The sequence below is a fragment of the Brachycentrus maculatus genome, unplaced genomic scaffold (assembly GCF_059751285.1).
Source record: "Brachycentrus maculatus isolate JH-2025_06_01 unplaced genomic scaffold, ASM5975128v1 h1tg000220l, whole genome shotgun sequence".
Lineage (NCBI taxonomy): Eukaryota > Metazoa > Arthropoda > Insecta > Trichoptera > Brachycentridae > Brachycentrus > Brachycentrus maculatus.
In genome coordinates this window covers 272528-293390 of record NW_028280971.1, presented here as the reverse complement: position 1 = coordinate 293390, position 20863 = coordinate 272528, and the positions used below count along the sequence as shown (strand labels likewise).

General features: G+C 32.5%; 1 protein-coding gene across 2 annotated transcripts in view; it reads right to left on the bottom strand.

Moving 5' to 3' along the window:
- Positions 1 to 20863, bottom strand: part of LPCAT (lysophosphatidylcholine acyltransferase) — an 83826-nt gene that overhangs the window by 13771 nt on the left and 49192 nt on the right. Inside the window, exons 3-5 of one of the 2 annotated variants that reach the window (XM_088264197.1) lie at positions 19788 to 20002; positions 2171 to 2280; positions 596 to 750 (exon numbers count right to left, since the gene is read on the bottom strand). In XM_088264197.1, coding sequence (XP_088120323.1) covers positions 596 to 750; positions 2171 to 2280; positions 19788 to 20002 — 480 coding nt within the window. Of the gene's footprint in view, positions 1 to 595; positions 751 to 2170; positions 2281 to 4017; positions 4230 to 19787; positions 20003 to 20863 lie in introns of both variants that reach the window. The other variant, XM_088264198.1, reaches the window with a different exon arrangement.

Genomic DNA, 20863 nt, shown 5'->3' with positions numbered 1-20863 from the left:
TACGTGTTTAACTGAATACATATATCATAGTCATACAGGAGAAAGTGACCAAGTGCATTTTTACAAAAACGTGATCATTGACTATTTGATATCTTACTAGCTTAATATTGCCCAGAAATAAATCCTAAAGGATTTTAAACTTGGAACTATAATATATTGACTTGTTAAAAATGACTAACTGCATTGATGTTTATTTTCTTGCCAAGCAAAAGTGACTTAAATGGCCCTCCTGAACATTTTACGTTTTGTTAGTTGGTCACTTTCTTCTGTACGACTACGATATATACTATTACGCTAAAATTGGTAGATGTCCCGTTTTGATGAGAAAAATAAATGATCAGTTTAAGTTTAACCCTTACCACTCCTAGGTCAAGTGTGGCTTGACATTATTTGGTGAAGTTTCTAAAATCTATATGTACAAAAATGTAAATGGTTATTTGTTCAAAATTCTTGCTTTGAAGTTTTGACACAAATGAAAAAAATTAAAGGTACATTAAAAGGTACTGCGAAGCAGGGGACGCACGGACAACGCGAACATTGTTCTTTCTTTGACAATAGTTTAGTATTCTAAGGTAAAACAAATAATAAATCTTACGCGCTAGGTCCTTCCCAGGTCCATGTTACAGTGTCCAGATGGTTCGGGTAGCGGATGGTGACGGGCTGCACGGGCACTCCAGGATAGAAGCCTCCCGGCTTGAAGGTGATGAGGCAGGAACGGTTGGTGCACGTTCCCTCCGGGAATATCAGGATCTGATGGTAACAAATTACAGTAGGTGATCAAAGTTGCAGTGTGTTTGCATGAAAAAATAACAGGCTAGAGATATACGGCTGTCCAAACTTAAAACACAGTAAGGGACATTTTTTTGTAGTACATTTTTTTTTGCATTTTTCGACTAAGTAGAATCTACTACAAAAAAATGTCCCTTACTGTGTTTTGAGTTTGGACAGCCGTATACTTTTGTATAAAATTGCCAGCCACAGATGAGGAAACTAGTTTGATATATTTTTTAAAAAATTATCTCAACACTAAAAAATCACTATTTTTATAACAAAGAGATATAGCAGGAAAAAAGTCATACTTAAAATTAAAGACGTTGATTATTAGCTGTCTATATATTTTTTTCTCTTTCTTAGTTTCTTATGAGCTTTCTCGAACAATTAATTTTTTAAAACGAAAAGCTATATTTTTTTTTGGATACGAAATATTTCTTTATTTATAAATATGTAAGTGCATTTGAAACCCAATAAAAAAATACTTTCGTGATACGCAAATACATTTTATTTTATGCACCAAAGACTAAAAATGCGATTACAAAACACTTGATAAAATATAACAAAAACAATTAATATTAAGAATAACTTATTATTTAAAATACCAGTTATTTGTGATATGTTTCACTCGATTACAGATGCTTTGCTAAAAAAAGTAATTGCAAATGACATATTAAAAAAAAACAAAATCACCGCTTATCAGGGTCCTAATATTAAAAAAATATGACTTTCAAAAGTTATTGATATTTACAGTTTGAAGATGTTTGAAAATAAAAATGAAAGGTTTTCAATAGAACATTCTAAAAATTAGACTGGGTTTTCAATTTTTTTTACGTTTTTTAGATAGTACCATAATGAGTTCACGATTAAAAAAATATGTATAGGTATATCAAAACTCGTACTACGTTGGGATCCAGTTAATCTTAAAATTATAATTTATATTTGAAGCACTAGCATTGTGATTTTCCATTTCATAATTAAAATATAACTTTGTTTTAAAATCACTATAAATAATTCATTATAACTTAATTAATATGTCTACCGGTTAGCTTCGAAACCGGTAGACATTATAATTAAGTTATTATAAAATATTTATAGTGATTGTAAAACAAAGATATATTTTCATTATAATCTTAAAATTACTTGATTATCCCTCAATTTTCGAAAACGAGATGTATAAATATATATATATATATACATATATATATATATATATATATATATATATATATATATATATATATATATATATATATATATATATATATATATATATATATATATTTCGTTTAAAAAAACTACAGAATCCATTACTGCAACAAACACATCGCGGGCGGAAAGTATTACAATATTTATTGAGATTTAAAATGGGTTAGCATTAATATTAGCGAAATCTCACCTGCGGCCAATCGGGTGACGTTGCCCTTCCAATAATTTCCTTGATGGTGTTCTGACGAGAATTGGGATCATCCCGCCAAACGTAAACAGGCTGCGTGTAATTTATTAATTCTGCAATCAGATTTTATCCACTTCAAAAAACGATTCAACGCAATGGAAAAATTGTAAAAATAAAACAACTCAATATTGCAAAAAGCGGTAAAAAACGATAAATAATGAATAAAATATAACGTGAAAAAGTGGATCATGTCGAATTACGGAGCGTGGCAAATCGTTGAACGGTATTTATTATTTACAACAAGCAATTTAAGAAATAAACGAAATTATAAATTTCATACTGTTTCGTATTTATTTAGGTAGGCACTTACCCATTGCAGTTAGAGCAGAATATTAGAAGTGAGAAACAAATTCATATTGAACAGGAATATTATAGGACAAGGATTTTTACAGTACCTGCGTTACCAGAATATTAATAAAGATGATACAACCCTGACTAGCGCAAATCATGATCGGATTAATAAATGTAATCAACGCGATGGTCTGTCTATAATAAGTAAAGAATGTTAGGCGAAAAGACGTGATGAAGCATGTACGTGCTTCGTTCAAAGGAAGACCAAATAAGAGAAGGCGCTCGGAACTAAAACGGAATTTCTAGAAGGAGGCTGAATCCCACACAGGAATATAGTGTTGTGGTGAAGAAAGAGGTCGAAGATAGTACGGGAGCGATGAACGTAGATATCTGGTACTATCCAATCAATATCATAGGTGTCTCAAATTGAGATGAATTTTATATCGTTTTTCTTCATCTTAAATAAAGGAAGATGGAATTTTGAGTATCCCAGAGCTTACGACCTGGAATTTGGCTGGCTTGAGTGATTACTTTATACACATTTGAAAGCTCCTGCCCACTACTAAAATTAAAGGTTTATTACAGAAATTTTTGGTTTGCATTGGGACCTATCCATTAAAAAAAAAAACTGTGTACACCTGTGTAACGTTCACCATTCAGCTCATTATTAAACATCCATATTGCATTCATTTTTGAATACTGTAAATATTATGCAATGCTGGTGGATTTCTCGCACATGCTTATTTATAGTTTTTGAAGTATGGCTAATTGTGCCCACATGAGTTGAGAAATTTGTAGTATAAATACCTTATTATTCCATTAATAACTGACACCAATAATAAGGTAAATGCAATTGAGATGGTATGGGCGCATAGGACGTAGAGAGCCTGAGCATATTGCAAACTAGGCGATCGCGTGGATCTTCTTCGAAAGACATCTAGAGGAAGACCAAAAAATTCATGGATGTTACAGAAAAAATAATTCGAAAAACATGATTCGAAGGCATAGCCTACGTGACGTTGTATATGGTAGAAGGACCTACAACCTGAGGACGAGGAGAGTTGGCCCCATCAATCTACAAAGACGATAAGTTGGGATGGAGCCAGGATAAAAAAGATATAGCTTATTCGATTGGTAAAGCGATCACTTAAGCCAGCCAAATGGTAGGTCGTGAGCCCTGGAATGTTAAATGAATAGAAAAACGATAGATGTTTCATTTCAAGTTGAGATACCTATAATGTTGAATGATCCAGTGTCTGATAGAATGAATGATGTCAAGTTGACAACAATTCCACCAACCTATACCATCTATCTACATACTTCCGACAAATAACGCTTACTCCATTTGATAAAGCGATCATTTAAGCCAGCCAAATGCCAGGTCGTGAGCCCTGCGATGCTCAGACTTCCATCTCCAACGACAGATGTTTCGTCTCAAGCTGAAACTCCTATAATGCTGAATAATGACAAGTTCCCACCACCCTAGACGGTCCACCTACTTCCGACGTAGTTGTCCATGCTCTCCCGGCGCACGATGACGGAGGACATGCGGGTCGCGTACACGATGCAGCTGTCCAGGAAGGTGGAGTGCGGCGCCACCACGAGGATGGGCGCTTCGTGCCGGCTGGCCTGCTTGCCGCGCACGATGATGGCCATGCCGCCCGCCAGGTAGGACCACTTGCCGATGCGGCACAGCACTGGGCGCATCGCTCTGGACAAACGGGCAACGTGAGGATCGTCGTGGCTTTTGGTGGTGGCCAATCGGCGGGGGTGTCTCCATAAACCATATCGTGTCTCCAAAACCGTATTGTGAGTTGTCTCCAAAACCATATTAAAAGTTATCTCCATGAAGCGTGTTATGAGTTGTCGCCATAAACCGTTTTGTGAGTTGTCTCCAAAAACCATATTGCGAGTTGTCTACAAAAACCATATTGTGAGTTGTCTCCAAAAATCCATATTGTGAGTAGTTTCCATAAATCATGTTGTGAGTTGTCTCCAAAAACAATATTGTGAGTTGTCTCCATAAACCGTGTTGTGAGTTGTCTCCAAAAACCATATTGTGACTTGTCTCCATAAACCATATCGTGAGTTGTCTCCAAAAACCATATTGTGAGTTGTCTCCATAAACCATTTTGTATCTAGGAGGATTTCTTAGTGTTTTCTTAGTATTTTCACCATTGTCATAATCGTGCAACATGAGTATTATTATTTTCAAATCTAATGAGTAACACCAAATTTTGAGTTTTCACCACACCAAATTGGTGAATATGCTACCACTTCTGACATGCAATTTGAATAAGATCTTCAGTAATCGTCCAACCACCGCAAATATTCATGTACATCTATCGTAAAATTAGAAATGAATGAGTTCAGATTTTGTTAGTTTTACAAAAATTCCCAGTTTAAAAAATATGTAAATTTAAATTAATTTGAAACTATACATCTCCATTGTTAGTAACCTATCGTGCAACATAAATTAAATACCGCCCAAAACTATACAGATTTCCACTGAGTCTACTAAAGTTTTGTTGTCTCTATAGACTAATTCATGCAACAGTCCTAGAAGACTTTCGGGGTATAATTAAATTTTGTCATGCAACAGAAAGGATTAAAAAAATCAATGTCTTAAGAACTATTATACAAAGATTAATGCAGTAAAAGTATAATATGAATAAGTGTGATTTTTATACATAATATTACATTTTAACAATACGTGTGAAACACAAAAAAGTTTTCGAAAATCTATTCACATAAACATTTATATCGCTCACTCCTTTCAAGAACGTCATAAATAAAAAAAACTTGATTTTTCAGGAGAACGTTTTTAAAGTTCGAAAATATAATATAATGTATTAAAAATAAATATCAAGTCACTTATTAAACTTTTAACTGTGCAACAAATCTTTTTAGGTAAAACCTGAAGGTATTTTCTCCATTTGAAAAATATTTAGTATATTTAAAAAAATAATTAAACAATACCTTTTCTTCAAAATGGAAAAACAACACTTTCTACCCTATAGCGGGTAGATATTAAGTTAAAAACATGCCTCTTTTTATGGGTTATAGTACATTTTATGGGCATTCCGAAAACATGCACAACTGAAAATTGACGATTTTTGATTTATGACGTTCTTGAAAGGAGTGAGCGATATGTGTTAGTAAGATAAATAAAATTCTCATTTAATGTAGTATTAATTTAACGACAGTTTAATTTAACTGATCAAGTCTCCGTCTTTCAAATTCTCAACACATGCATACATATATACATATGTTTTGGCTTTTTAAATATGTCCTGCGTTTACCCTTAGTACCTATTTGCTTTTCGTACAAAATAGAGAAAAAAAAAGTGTTTTAAAATAGAGAAAAAAAGCAAATTTTACACTAACACCGTTTATTTATCAGATAAATGACGTTAGTTTAAATGTTTCAATAAAAAAAATCGGTGAAAACAGTTGAAAATTGTTGAATCATGAATATATTCCGAGTAATGGTTTTATATATCGTACATACAGAAAAACGATTAAGGTTAATTGTGATGAGGTATGTGCCCGTTAATCCATAGAAAATGTAAACAAGATGTGCATGCGTTTCGCGTTATTCCATTTGACGAATTAATGTATGTAGAAAGGGGAGGCATATAATTTAATATAACGTGTATAGAAAATGAGCATGCATTACACGAGGAAATAGCTACCCTTCGATTTATAAATATAGCGATCAATATTCCGATGTAATACCGAGTCTAAGACTTGCGTGTCACATAATAATATAGACATAGTTAATATGTTAAACAGTCGAGTTTCTTAACGTTAACTTATTATTAAATATGTAAATGCACTCACATTTCGCTCACTCCTTTCAAGAACGTCATAAATAAAAAAAAACTTGATTTTTCAGGAGAACGTTTTTAAAGTTTAAAAATATAATACAATTTATTAAAAATAAATATCAACCCACTTATTGAACTTTTTACTGTGTAACAGATCTTTTTAGGTAAAACCTGAATGTTTTTTCTCCATTTGAAAAATATTAAGTTTATTTAAAAAAATAATTAAACAATACATTTTCTTCAAAAGGCAAAAACAAAACTATCTGCCCTGTAGCGGGTAAATATTAAGTTAAAAATATGACTCTTTTGCTGGGATATAGTACATTTTCTGGGCATTCCGAAAACATGCACAACTGAAAAGTGACGATTTTTGATTTATGACGTTCTTGAAACGAGTGAGTGATTTGTGATTATCCCACGCCGAGACCGAAAAATATTTGTAATACGGTAACAAGTTAAAAGTCAATAAAACTTACAATTTTATTTGTTTTAGATAAATAAAAAAAAACTCTTAATAAACAAACATATCGTAGTCATACAGGAGAAAGTGACCAAGTGCATTTTTTACAAAAACGTGATCATTGACTATTTGATATCTTACTAGCTTAATATTGCCCTGAAAAAATCCCGAAGTATTTTATACTTGAAAGTATACTATGTATATTGCCTTGTTAGAAATGACTGTTTTGATAGATTTATATTATCAATTGCATTTTAATATATTATTAGATTAAAACCAATATTTTTAGCTTTTCCACTTTATTTTGATTCGACCAGCGACCGGGTTTCGTCGTTACCGACATCATCAGACTGTATTGATGTTTATTTTCTTGCCAAGCAAAAGTGACCTTAAATGGCCCTCCTGAACATTTCATATTGTTTTGTTAGTTGGTCACTTTCTCCTGTACGACTACGATATACAGTATTGTAAAATGAGCCCTTGACCCAGGGAAACCCAGTGATGACACATTATTATAAATTAAAATTATATTTACGTTAGCAAAGTTAACAAAGCTTACAAATTAACTTTGTTTTAAATATAAAAAATAACTCACAAATATCTTACAAACAAATTCATATTGTAAAATATGCCGTCGGCACGGGAAAACCAGATGAGGACACAATATAGTAAATTTAAATAATTTAATCTATAATAATTAGTCCGCCTCCGTAGTGTAATGGTCAGCACGCTCAGCTACCGTTCTGGAGGTCCCAGGTTCGATTCCCAAGGGGGGTAAAAATAAATATAAGTAATTTTTTCACTGTAATATTTATTCAATATTACCATGGACTGGTACCTGAAGTGGAGGGCTGATTACCTTTCCTTCATGTGTAAAACGATCATGATAACACTGCGTTTATAAGACACAGTGCCCTATGCACCATTGGGGTGCGGATAAGGGTTTTATTTTATTATTTATTATAATAATTATTTGTGAAAATTCAACACAATTCTTTGGCCATTTTTTTGTAAAATCTGTAAATATATAATTTCACACAACCCTGGAAAAACCGTTGTGTTTTATTTAATTCTGTTAACATATTCTTATAACGTCTATTTTTATTTTTCAATAAAACTTATAACTGTGTGTAACAATTATAATCTATAATTTTTTAAATATATTCAGATTGCTTTATTTAGTTGATGGTATTTCTTATAAAATATTTGTTGTACAAAAAAATTTGTCTGACTTAGAAAGGGAACTATCCTCGTAAGTCAGGCAATGCAATAAAAGAGTATGTTAAGTAGATTTAAAAAAAGTAATTACATTTTTCATGAAAATTATCGTAGCGACAATATACCGTAAACCCCCCTACAACGTTGAGAAAGCGTTTCCGGAGGGAACGTTATAGGGGGTTAAAGTTTTAAATTGTATTTAAACATTATTATAACCCTTATCCGCACCCAATGGTGCATAGGGCACTGCATCGAATCGACGCAGTGTTATCTTGATCATTTCTTACATGGAGGCAAGGTGATCAGTCTTGCGCTTCAGGAACTAGTCCAGGGTAATATTAAATAAATATTACATTGTAAAATCACTAATATTTATTTTTAACCCCCCTGGGAATCGAACCCGGGACCTCCATCACGGTAGCTAAACGCGCTGACCATTACACTACGGAGGCGGACTATTTTAACATACAATTTTAAAATACTATTTTAAAACATTTACCGCCTAAAATGTTCCCTCCGATAAAGCAGTATCAATGTTAACGTTTTAGGGGGGTTGACTGTATAGTATTGAAATAATAAGATAAAGATTATTCCTCAGAGTCCCGACCAGAGGTTGAGTTACCTTTTACGCCTTTATGTATGTATTGCGCTTATGGTACTTAGGGTATTTATTATTTATTAAATTATGAAATCATATTCTTAAATCACGGACATGTTGAGAATCGCTGGCCCAATGACCTACGCGCACGGAAAAACGTACGTAATACGATAATAATAAGGTTTTACGTGAAACTTGCACTTGTGACAATGATAGGTTATCATGTTGGACACGTGACATTGGCGGGAATACATAGTTGTTGGCGGTGTTGAAAAACCAATGAGGCTTCTCTTTAAGGGGGTACTCGCAAACATACAATTCAGTAAGCGACCGGCAGCGCGAGGAACCAGACGTGTCCCCAAGCACATTTTTTAAGAATACGTATTGGTATTATATATTTTTTAGAATATGTATTGAAAACATATTTTTATATTTTTCTTTGCGGGTTCGATTCCCGCCGAGTACTAAATAAATTCAAGAAAGGTTTATTTTAAATTTTATTTTCATTTACTTAAATACTGGTTATTATGGTTTATTTTATTTTCAATTGTCCGCCTCCGTAGTGTAATGGTCAGCACGCTCGGCTACCGTACTGGAGGTCCCGGGTTCGATTCCCAGGGGGGCCAAATAAATATAAGTGATTTTTTCACTCTTATATTTATTCAATATTACCCTGGACTGGTACCTGAAGTGGAAGGCTGATCACCTTTCCTTCGTGTGTTAACGATCAAGATAACACTGCGTTAATATGATGCAGTGCCCTATGAACCATTGAGGTGCGGATAAGGGTTTGAATGAAAAAAAATGAAAAATTATTTTCAATTTATCTGGGTGTTTGTGATGTATTTATCACATTTACCTTCCCTAACCTTACTATCCTACCTGCAGTCAAGCCTCTAAATGTAGAGGCTTTGCGAGTTATTCCTTTAAAAAAAATATCATTACTTAATTTTTTTGCATGGGGAAACCGCGAAATGTCATTATTCTTCTTTGTTAATGCAATTCGAAACATATTTTTTTAGATATGAATTATTAATAATTAGAATTTTTAGATATGAATTATTAATAATTACACTTAGAGTGTCAGTGTCAGAAATGAAGACTCTGAGAAGCATAACAGGCAAGAGTCTTCGAGATAGATTGAGAAATGCCAAGATCAGGGAAATATGCGAGATCGAAGATGTCGTTAGGTGGGGAAGGCAACGAAGAAGACAATGGTATGCGCATGTGAGGAGAATGGAACCATCCAGACTCCCCCACAACGCATTGTACGGCCAACCCCATGGTAGACGACTCCCGGGCAGACCACCAAAGAGATGGGCCGATAGCTGGGAATCGACGTCGCAGGAGGCTAATCCCACTTAAAAACAGACCGTAAGGCCTATAATAAGAAGAAGAAGAAGAAGAATTATTAATAATCATTACAATAGCACAAATTATACCATTAGGTTTTTTGTTACATTCATCAACAGTTGTAACAACGTACCGCGTTTGGAAGTGCGAAAAATAACGTATTAAATAGGACAAGGACATAAATGTAATAATTTATTTATACATATTGTACCAAACAAAACATAACCAACTAAAGACGAAATGCTGAATAATGTTGTGGTTGAAAAAAAAATTAACAATACTTTGTTTTGATATTAATCCTTAAGGCCTAGAATTCATTATGTCGCAACTTTAATTTCTCTAAATCTAGGTAACATTTTACGTACCGTAGGGCTACTTGAACTTTGATGTGTTACTTAAGCCCAGTACAAAAACTTAGATCTGTATTTGGTATACAATAATGAATGTGTGGTGACAATAAGTGTCACCTGACAGGGAAACAATGAATCATGCCGATTCGTTCATTATTGTAGACCTAATACAGATCTAAATTTTTTTTTTGTACTGGGCTCAAGTAACACATTAAAGTTCAAGTAGCACCGTTCTACGGCAATTGATTTTTTCTTGAACACCGTTTTTGCATTGAAAAAATAAGTTTTTCTTCGCGTTATAACTATATGGTTTTCAAAAGAAAAGAGTCATTGAAAGTTATGGAGTTAAAAAAATATATAAAAATATTTCTTTGTATAAGTATATCCTAAAAAATATCCAATACACAATCTTTAAAAAATCGGGCGTGGGAAGACGTGTTACCTCTCCGGCGGTCGGTCGTTAATTGAATTCTGTGTTTGCGAGAAAGGCCTTAAAAAAACACTGCCGCCCAAAAAAAAACTTAAAAACAAATATTTGTATTTAAGGTTTTATTCTACTTGAATTTTACACAGTTTCCGCCTTATGACCTAATTTTGAAGAATTTATCTTCGTAGACATTTAGTGCAGATAAATTTAGCATTACTACTTGACTGTTTCTAAATATGGAGTTCAAGTTATTGATTCGATAAATGGTGAGATATTTATTACTGATTTTACTGATGGTACTTCTTGATTAGGAATAATGTTAAATTTACTGACATTTCACTTGTTTACACACACACACACATACATACAGTATCTACTCAATGAATTAGGGCCACCCATTATTTTTTTGAATACTCTGAAATCTTTTGGATTATTATATTTATTTTACATAAATACTTTAAGTTTTCTATTGACATCTAATATCATGTATATTACCTTCAATAATATGTAAAATATACCTGGATTATTTAAGCCTTTACAAAATTTCAAACCCTTTTTCTGAGAAAGGTCCCTAATTAGCACAGGTAGACAGATAGTTGAAAGTTCAAAAAATAGTCCTATCTCATTTATTACTGAAGTTTCTTGAGTTCTGGTTGTTGTTTTGTTCAGAGAGGTTATATAGTTATCGTGTCTTGTGAAAAAAACTTAATTTTTAATTTTAGTTCATAAAGTATAATTTTTTTTTTGTAAACACAAGTGTTTTTTTTGAAAAGGACAAAATGGGAAAAAGTAAAGACATTTCTGAGGAAAAAAAGTCTAGTGTTATAGTGCTACTGAAATTAGGAATACTATCTAATAGAGAAATTTCAAAAAAAGAAAACGTTTCTCGTCAAACAGTGGACAGAATTTCAAAATCAATAAAAAATCAGTCACCCGCCACCAGCAATCGGCGAAAAAACTGTCGTAGGATTAGAAAAACAACACCGAGGACTGATCGAAAAATCGTTCAAAGTGCCTTAGAAAACCGTAGTGCATCAGCAAAAACATTAAAAATAAAATTGGAAGAAGAGGGTATAAATATATCGGTATCAACACTGAGGCGACGTCTTTACGAAGTAAATCTGAAATGCAGGCGCCCTTTAAAAGTACCAAAATTGACACCACGAATGAAAGCGGATCGATTAAAATGGGCCAGGCTACATCGAAATTACTCGGTAGATGATTGGAAAAAGGTATTTATTTAAATTGAATTTTCAACATATCATTTGAGTAAATAAACTTATATATTTGAATTAAACTTAAATTTTCATTATTTTTCAGGTCATCTTTAGTGATGAGTGCCGGTTAGAAGCCGTGACAGAGAGCCGTCGATTCGTCAGGAGAACACCAATGGAACGTTACAATGAGGCCTGTGTGGTAAAAGTTATCAAACACCCCCCTGCAACAATGATATGGTCATGTATTATTAACAATTTACCTGGGCCGTTGTTTTTCGTGGAAGGAACAATGAACCAAAATTCCTATAAGCAGGTCCTCGAACGAATTTTATTGCCCTTCTACCATACACTCGACCCAACAGAAGGTCCATACACCTTCATGCAGGATGGGGCACCTTGCCACCGGGCTAAATCAATAATAAAATTTTTGTCTAACAAAAATCTGCCTTTGCTCCCCTGGCCTGGAAATTCTCCGGACCTTAATCCTATAGAAAACGTATGGAGCATGTTAAAAAATAAGGTATACTCATTTCAAAATCCGACAGTAGACTGTCTAAAAAAAATATTCAAAAAATTTGGTCAGAAGACGAAGAAATAAAAAACATGATAAAACAGTGCATTTTAAGTATGCCAAAAAGAATTGAGGCAGTTATTTCTGCCAAAGGTTGAAATACTAAATACTAACTATATTTATTTGAAAATATATGCACAATTTAAGCGTAATAAAGTGTTCATGTGTAAATAAAATTTAATGTTGTTTTATTCAAGGTTTTTTCTGAGTTATTCCTGTTTGAATTGAGAAATTGCGCGAAATTCTGCGTGGCCCTAATTCATTGAGTAGATACTGTATATATATATATATATATATATATATATATATATATATATATATATATATATATATATATATATATATATATATATGTAATAAAATAACTAGGTACCTACCTGTACATTTTATTAAGTACTTACAAATAGTACCTACATAAAACAGTTCTACCACCAGGTGTCGCATGCGTCGCTCAGAATAAAACAAAAGACTTCCGATAATATTATTAACTGTCAGAATCAGATAGATAGATAGATAGATATAAAAATTATTATAAAGATTAATTAAGAATAAACTTTTATTGTCGTTTCTTTAATTACAAAGCAACACATTGTTTATTTTATTATTATACACCCACTTTACATATTATTTACACCAAATTTGGTTAAATTAGAAGATATTTTAAAAGATCAGAATAAAAATGAAGACATACAAATAACACAGAAACAGTGCTTGAAAAATGAAAATAAAAATAAAGTAGAAAAAACTTCTACGAAAGATAAAATAAAATATACTCCAGGAAAGAATAATTTAGAAGTAGATTGTCTAAGCAGGAATCCAGTATTAAACTCGAATGAAAATGCAGATGAACAATTAAAAGTTGTAAATTTGGTTATATTAGAAGATACTTTAAGAGATCTGAATAAAAATGAAGGAATTCAAAAGAAAAAAAACAAATGGATTGAAAAAAACTGTGTCTACTTTAAAAGGGTCAAGAAGAAAAAAAAATACAAAAAAAAGGAAATAAGAAAGAAAGAAAGAAGAAAAAAAAAAAACTTTATCATATCACTAAACTTATACCGGTCCCTTCACTACAAGAAGATGAGTGAAAATTTTACTATGAATTTTCACCCCCAAGGGGGGAGATGTAATAAAATAACTAGGTACCTACCTGTACATTTTATTAAGTACTTACAAATAGTACCTACATAAAACAGTTCTACCACCAGGTGTCGCATGCGTCGCTCAGAATAAAACAAAAGACTTCCGATAATATTATTAACTGTCAGAATCAGATAGATAGATAGATAGATATAAAAATTATTATAAAGATTAATTAAGAATAAACATTTATTGTCGTTTCTTTAATTACAAAGCAACACATTGTTTATTTTATTATTATACACCCACTTTACATATTATTTACACCAAATTTATAAAGAAAAATATTACCACGTTATATATATATATACATATATATATATATATATATATATATATATATATATATATATATATATATATATATATATATATATATATATATATATATATATATATATATATATATAATCCGATATAACAATGGCCGATAAATACGCTATAAAGTGAGTATGTTAAGTGCTTGTACTACTAGAAAGTAAAGTACAAAAACATTCATTTGACATGCTCTATTAGTGAAAAGCGATTCGTGAGCAACCGGTTATAAATAGATACTCATCTGTAAATCTACTACAGATAAACGAAATTATGATAATGTTTATAAATGTTTATTATGTTTATATTTATGTTCTACCAGCCCAAAATCAAATGGAATTTTAAAGAGACATTACTGAGAATAAATAAAAGTTGAATGATTTTAAAAAGAAATAACTAACAAAATGGAAATACACAAAGTTAGTTATTTAAATATTAACTATTTCAAAAATTATTGTTTTAATTATTGTAAGAGGATTTTACAATCGTAGGATAAAAATGTTGAATATTAGTAAATAAACATACATAATAAAATTGTAATTTTAACTAACTAAAGTTAACAATTAATATAAAAGCGATACCTCGTAAATCCCTTAATAAAAATCATATTAATATAAAAATTCTAATTGTACCAAATATAATACAAAGTTCTCGATGTTGTAGTTTTTTTGCCTTTTTTAAACAGGTAGCTTACAAAACATTGCTTTATCACGAGCAACATGCATTTTCACGTAAAATACAAAAAACATCTGGTGTGAAAAGTTAAATATCCAACGGTATTTTTAAGTAACTAACAACATGAATTACTTAAAAATGATAGTCATCGTAATATAAATTATTTTCTTTTTCATTCAAGTAAATGAATCTAATCAAAATCTAATCATGGCTTTATTATTAATTTCTTTCACCTTAAAAAAATTCTATAGCACCCGTCATTCGAATGAGGTTACTCTCCGTGTCGGATTAAGAACGGAATCAATGACAGACACAAAGTGATAAATAAAAGAATATAAGAATAATCGAAATGTCATGGAATATACATTACAATAAACGGTAGAGAATAAACATGATACGAAATCTGATACCATAGGTAAAAAAATTGACATTGAATAAAAACAGAATGAAAAAAAACTGGATCGATCGACGCATACTATTGAAGCTTGCAGGCATAAAATAATGTATGTACAACAAAATAGCGAAAAAGTATATGAATGAAAGTAAAATATACGGACATCGATTAAAAGACACAAGCTTTTTAAAAATAAACGCAATAAAATACAGTTTTAGTTGCTTTATTAAAGGAACAGTTTTTTAAAGGTTCACGCCTTTCAATTATAATATTTCATGTTTTGAATATTGAAAGCATTAACATTGTGGATCATATTGATATATTATTTCGAGAAATAAAAAATACTTTGTGTTCTGATCCACTCACATTTTTATTAACCAGCTAGTTTCGGCAACAACCTATTGCCCTCTTCAGGGTAATAAATAAACCCTGAAGAGGGCAACAGGTTGTTGCCGAAACTAGTTGGTTAATAAAAATGTGAGTGGATCAGAAAACAAAGTATTTTTTATTTCTCGAAATAATATAATATTTCAGTTTACTTTATTTTGAACACATGTACATACGATAATTTATTTTATTTATGGATTTGGCGTTTAATTTGTAGAACTCCATTTTAATTTATGTATTAAATGTTACATCAAACGCTAATTTTTTTTAGTCTACTAGTAGACTCAAAAAAATAGTGTTTAATTTAACATTTTATACACAAATACGATAATTGAAGGTTATAAGTGCAGTGCGACGCTGTTATAACACTTCATCGTTTTTTTTAAACAATACATTTTATAATATATTCCAAAGAATCAATAAACAAATAATAACAATTTAGGGGCGATTAGACGACTTTTTACAAGGATTTTTTTGCAAAATTTATTTTATACAGTTACTGAAGTAAAAACCAGAAATATCTTATGAAAGAACCTTAATCAGTTTTTTATGTTTGAAACAATCGATGTAGGAAAAGGGAAGAAAAAAACCTGCCCATCACTACTTCGAACTGTCAAGAAACTGTTCGTATAATACGGCACCTAAATCTTTGCATAGTACATAAAACAAAGCGATACACATAAAAATACAAATTATGAAAAATGTAATAAATCAACACTCATTTGAATACATTGAGCATACAAAAATAAAAGTGACATTTTAATGCGTAAATGAAGCTGTTCAGAAAACAAAATATGAGCTCAAAAGGATGCTATTATAAAACAAAACGATCATCAGACAGACAAATCTCACAAACAAAAGATCTAAAGAAAAAATGACGTGCTAAAAAAACTATTAATTATCTGTTTTTTAGAAAAATGTATTATAGCCTATGAAAATACGACATGTAGTGGAAACTGAGATTTAGTACAAAATGTAATTGTAAACAAACAATAATTAATATGTTTAAATATTTTTTAGTGTCAAGATCACCGCAAAGAAAATTAAAACCGTAAAATGTTTTTTTAAGGTTCTCAAGACCGTAAAATTTGTTATTCACACGCTAGGATTAGTGGAGGAGAGATATGTTTGTGTTTTCTAATCTAATAACCCAAGAATGATGTTGCCATATAAGAAAAAAAACATCACAAAGAACAGCGCTAATCCCACACATTTAAATCTAGCTTTCTCTTTATCGGCATTGGGTATGTTTCATTAATAAAAAGAGGTTCACTCGGTTGGGATTATAAGAAGGCAGGGTGATCAATCCTGCGCTCCAGATTCGTGGATATAGAACAGAGGTTCCCAAACTCTTTTATCTCGTAGACCCCTTGCCTTACCCGATATTGATTTTTATCAAATTCATTAACTTCAAATGTATTTTTGACAGCCGGTATATGCAATCTTACTCACTTTGAACCACACATGTTAGGTTTTATACATTTATATTTTAAATTCAAATTAAAACATAGACCCCTTGCAAGTTGTCATAGACCCCTGGGGGTCGATATAGACCACTTTGGGAATCACTGATATAGAAGATAAATATGTTTACGGGATGGTAAGGAATAGTTATGTAGGAGAGGAAAGGAGAATATCAGCAATGACTACGATATTTGATGTTGCTTTGCTTATACATGCGAGTTACCTGAGGAGAGCTAGACTCGACTATTAAAATTACACGTGTCTCAACTCGAGATGAAACATCTATCGTTTTTATACGAAAGAAGATAGAAGTCTGAGTATCCCAGGGGTTGCATGATCTTATTTGGCTGGGTTATGTGATCACTTTATACACTTGTGTAACGTTCAGTATGCTCAGACTTTCATTTCCTTTCGTATAAAAAACGGTAGATATGCTTCACCTAAAGTTGGGACACCTGTGTCGGGTTGTGGTTCCATGGTTAGTGTCACGGACTCTTAAGTCAGAGTTTCTCGGTTCGAACCCATTCACTCTACCACAATTTGATACCTATTTCTTATAATGAGCTGCTTAGGCTCAATGAAATAGCATGAAATTGAAATATTTGTGTAAATAATAAAAACACAAATATTTAAACTTAATAAAAATTAATTAACTTTGTTTTCACCACTTTTTTACTAATACAATTTAACCTACCGGTTTCGACAATACCTTGTCATCATCAGGGTTTATTTTCAATCAAAAACATTAAAATACTCTAACCAAAAAATTCCACACACTCCATAAAAATCCTGAATGTAATAATAAAAAAGTGGTCAAAACAAAGTTATTTAATTTTATAAAGTTTATAAAATGTGCCACTAAGTATCTGCGGAAAACATTGAAGAAAACACAAATATTTATCTTTAAATATATATATATATATATATATATATATATATATATATATATATATATATATATATATATATATATATATATATATATATATATATATAAAATATTGATATTTCATTCGTAGGGTGAATAATCCAGTGCGTGATGGAATAAATAATAAATCGACTACTGATCCATATAAAGGTCTAGATACAAATACTGAAAATTAGCATATAAGCATGCTATTGTTGGGCAACCATCTACTTACTAGCTTGTGTGTACGTACTGTGCAAAAAATAAGCATGCTCATTTTGAGGATGTTTATTTTGATTCATGCATCGGGCGACTGTCTATTTTTGAGCATGCTACCTGCAGCGCGGGTGGGAGGGGCATACTCTGAACATTTGAACAGTTTTTGTGTGATATATAAAAAAAATAATAAGGTTGTTTGGATTGAATTCTGCTTTTATTGACATATATATGATAATTGGACTTTCGTTTTGTCCGCCTCCGTGGTGTAATGGTCAGCATGTTTAGCTATCGTGCTGGAGGTCCCGGGTTCGATTCCCAGGGGGGGAGGTGAAAATAAATATTAGTGATTTAACACTGTAATATTTATTTTATATTACCCTGGACTGGTTCCTGAAGCGCAAGAGTGATCACCTTGCCTTCATGTAAGTAATGATCAAGATAACACTGCGTCAATTTGATGCAGTGCCCTATGCACCATTAGGTGCGGATAAGGGTTATAAAATATATATATATATATATATATATATATATATATATATATATATATATATATATATATATATATATATATATATATATATATATATATATATATATATATATATATATATATATATATATATATATATATATATATATATATATATATATATATATATATATATGATAATATGTGACGCGTTTTGTATTATTAAGACATTATCAAACACATTGCCTCACGAAGAGTGTCACATATTATCATATAAGTATATATAAATAAAAATAGAATCCAATCCAATAACCTTGTTTAATTTTGGATATAATTAAACCATATCCGCTCCCTAGGTGGAACATATGGAGTCCACAAACTATCTCCAGGCTTTTCTGTCGGCCCCTTTGCATCCTCCCAAGTCAGGTCCGCGTCCCGAAGTTCAGACGAAAACTGCCGACGAATTGTCAATAGTGGTCGTCCTGGGCGGCGCGAACCTGATGCCTTGTAAAAGAGGCAAGCTTGATTTAGGCTCTCGGCAGACATGCTAAGTACATGGCCAAGCCAACTGAATCGCCTTTTTTTGACGACAGTTGTGACTAAGATTTGCTGCGTCCTACGCCATATCTCTTCATTCCTCACAAAGTCAAACCACCGCACACCTATGATTCTCCGCAGACACCTATTCTAAAAAGCTCAGTACACGGCTGCTCTGGGCCCTTGTAAGGTGCCATGTTTCACAGCCGTATAAGAAAATAGGAGCAATGCAGGCATTGTATAGGCGGCATTTGGTCTTCACCGAGTATAAATGAGATCTCTAGACAGCCTTCATACTGTTAAATGTGGAAAAAACAATTTTGGATATATTATACCCAACAATTTAAAATGGAATTCTACGAACTGTCTGCAGTTATAATAAATACATCTGCTTATGAGAATGCTAGTATCGACGTATGTAAACTAGCATGCTTATTTCAAGCAATGTTGAATTGCGAGTTTGGCGGGATGCACTACAGCTAAAGCTAAATGCGATGCCAGGCGATCAGCAAGTAGTGCGGGTGCATACTTTCAAAGAGCTGGTTGAGAATTCTACATGCGTGTGGCAAGGCCATACTCTGAGCACATTCGAACAGGTTTGCTTATGAGAATGCTAGTATCGATGTATGTAAACGAGCATGCTTATTTCAAGCAATGTTTAATTGCGAGTTTGGCGGGATTCACGAGAGCTAAAGCTAAATGCGATGCCAGGCGATCAGCAAGTAGTGCGGGTGCGTACTTCCAAAGAGCGGCAGGCTGGCCGTGTCCGCCTTGGCCACGACGCTCGGCGCGCCGCAGTAGCCGAGCACGAGCGCGTCGAAGAAGCTCGAGTGCGGCGCGGCGCACAGCACGGGCGCCAGCGCGCCGGGCGCCGGGCCGGCGCCGCGCACGCGCACGGGGTGGAAGCCGCCGGCCGCGAAGATGGCGCGCATCATCCCGCACACGGGCAGCCTCCTGGGGGAATGTAGACCTCATCGTCTAGTCAACATATCACACACAATGCACATGTATTCTTCCCTTCTCTCTTGTAAAGGGTCGGGTTGTGGTCCAGCGATCAGTGTCGCGGACTCTGGATCAAAGTTTCTAAGTTCGAGACCTCTCTATCATAACTACATTCCTATTTTTAACCCATCCGCATATTATTTTTTTAAAATATGTAAGCAAATATACTGATTGCATGTATCCTGAAAGAAAAAACGTTGCTCCATCCGGAGGGGAGGTGACATGGTTTGCCAAACAATGACGCTCTAATATATTGCACCTAATAAAACGAGAGCAAACATAGAAATAATATTTTAATCCAGAAAAAGGTAGCACGCACACTGATTAATTTTTGTGGTATAAATCAATCGAACAAATCATAACGCTCACGTGGGACTCATACTTTTGAGACGTCAAAGGCGTTCAAATTCAACCGAGTTATAAAAATAAACTGTCTAATAAAATTATAACTATTACTGTTTTACCAACAAATACAGTACATATAACTACATATTACGCACGTATTTTATCGAGTGTTTAGATCAGAAATGTGATAAATTTACAAGAATACTTAAAATTAAACCTTAAAAACCTGAAAAAAAATCATCAGTATGCAATATTTGAGAGTTTGCACTAACAATTAAAAAATACCTAATTGAAGTGATGCTAAAGGTGGTGTTAGTATATAGAATGCCAAGAAAATAATAAATCGTAGAAATATGAGTAACAGATTTACAATTAGCGATTACTTTTCTTAAAATACATAAAACTTATAAATTTTGTAGAGAACGAAGAATTTCAAAATATATATGTATATTAAAAGTAAAAAAGGGC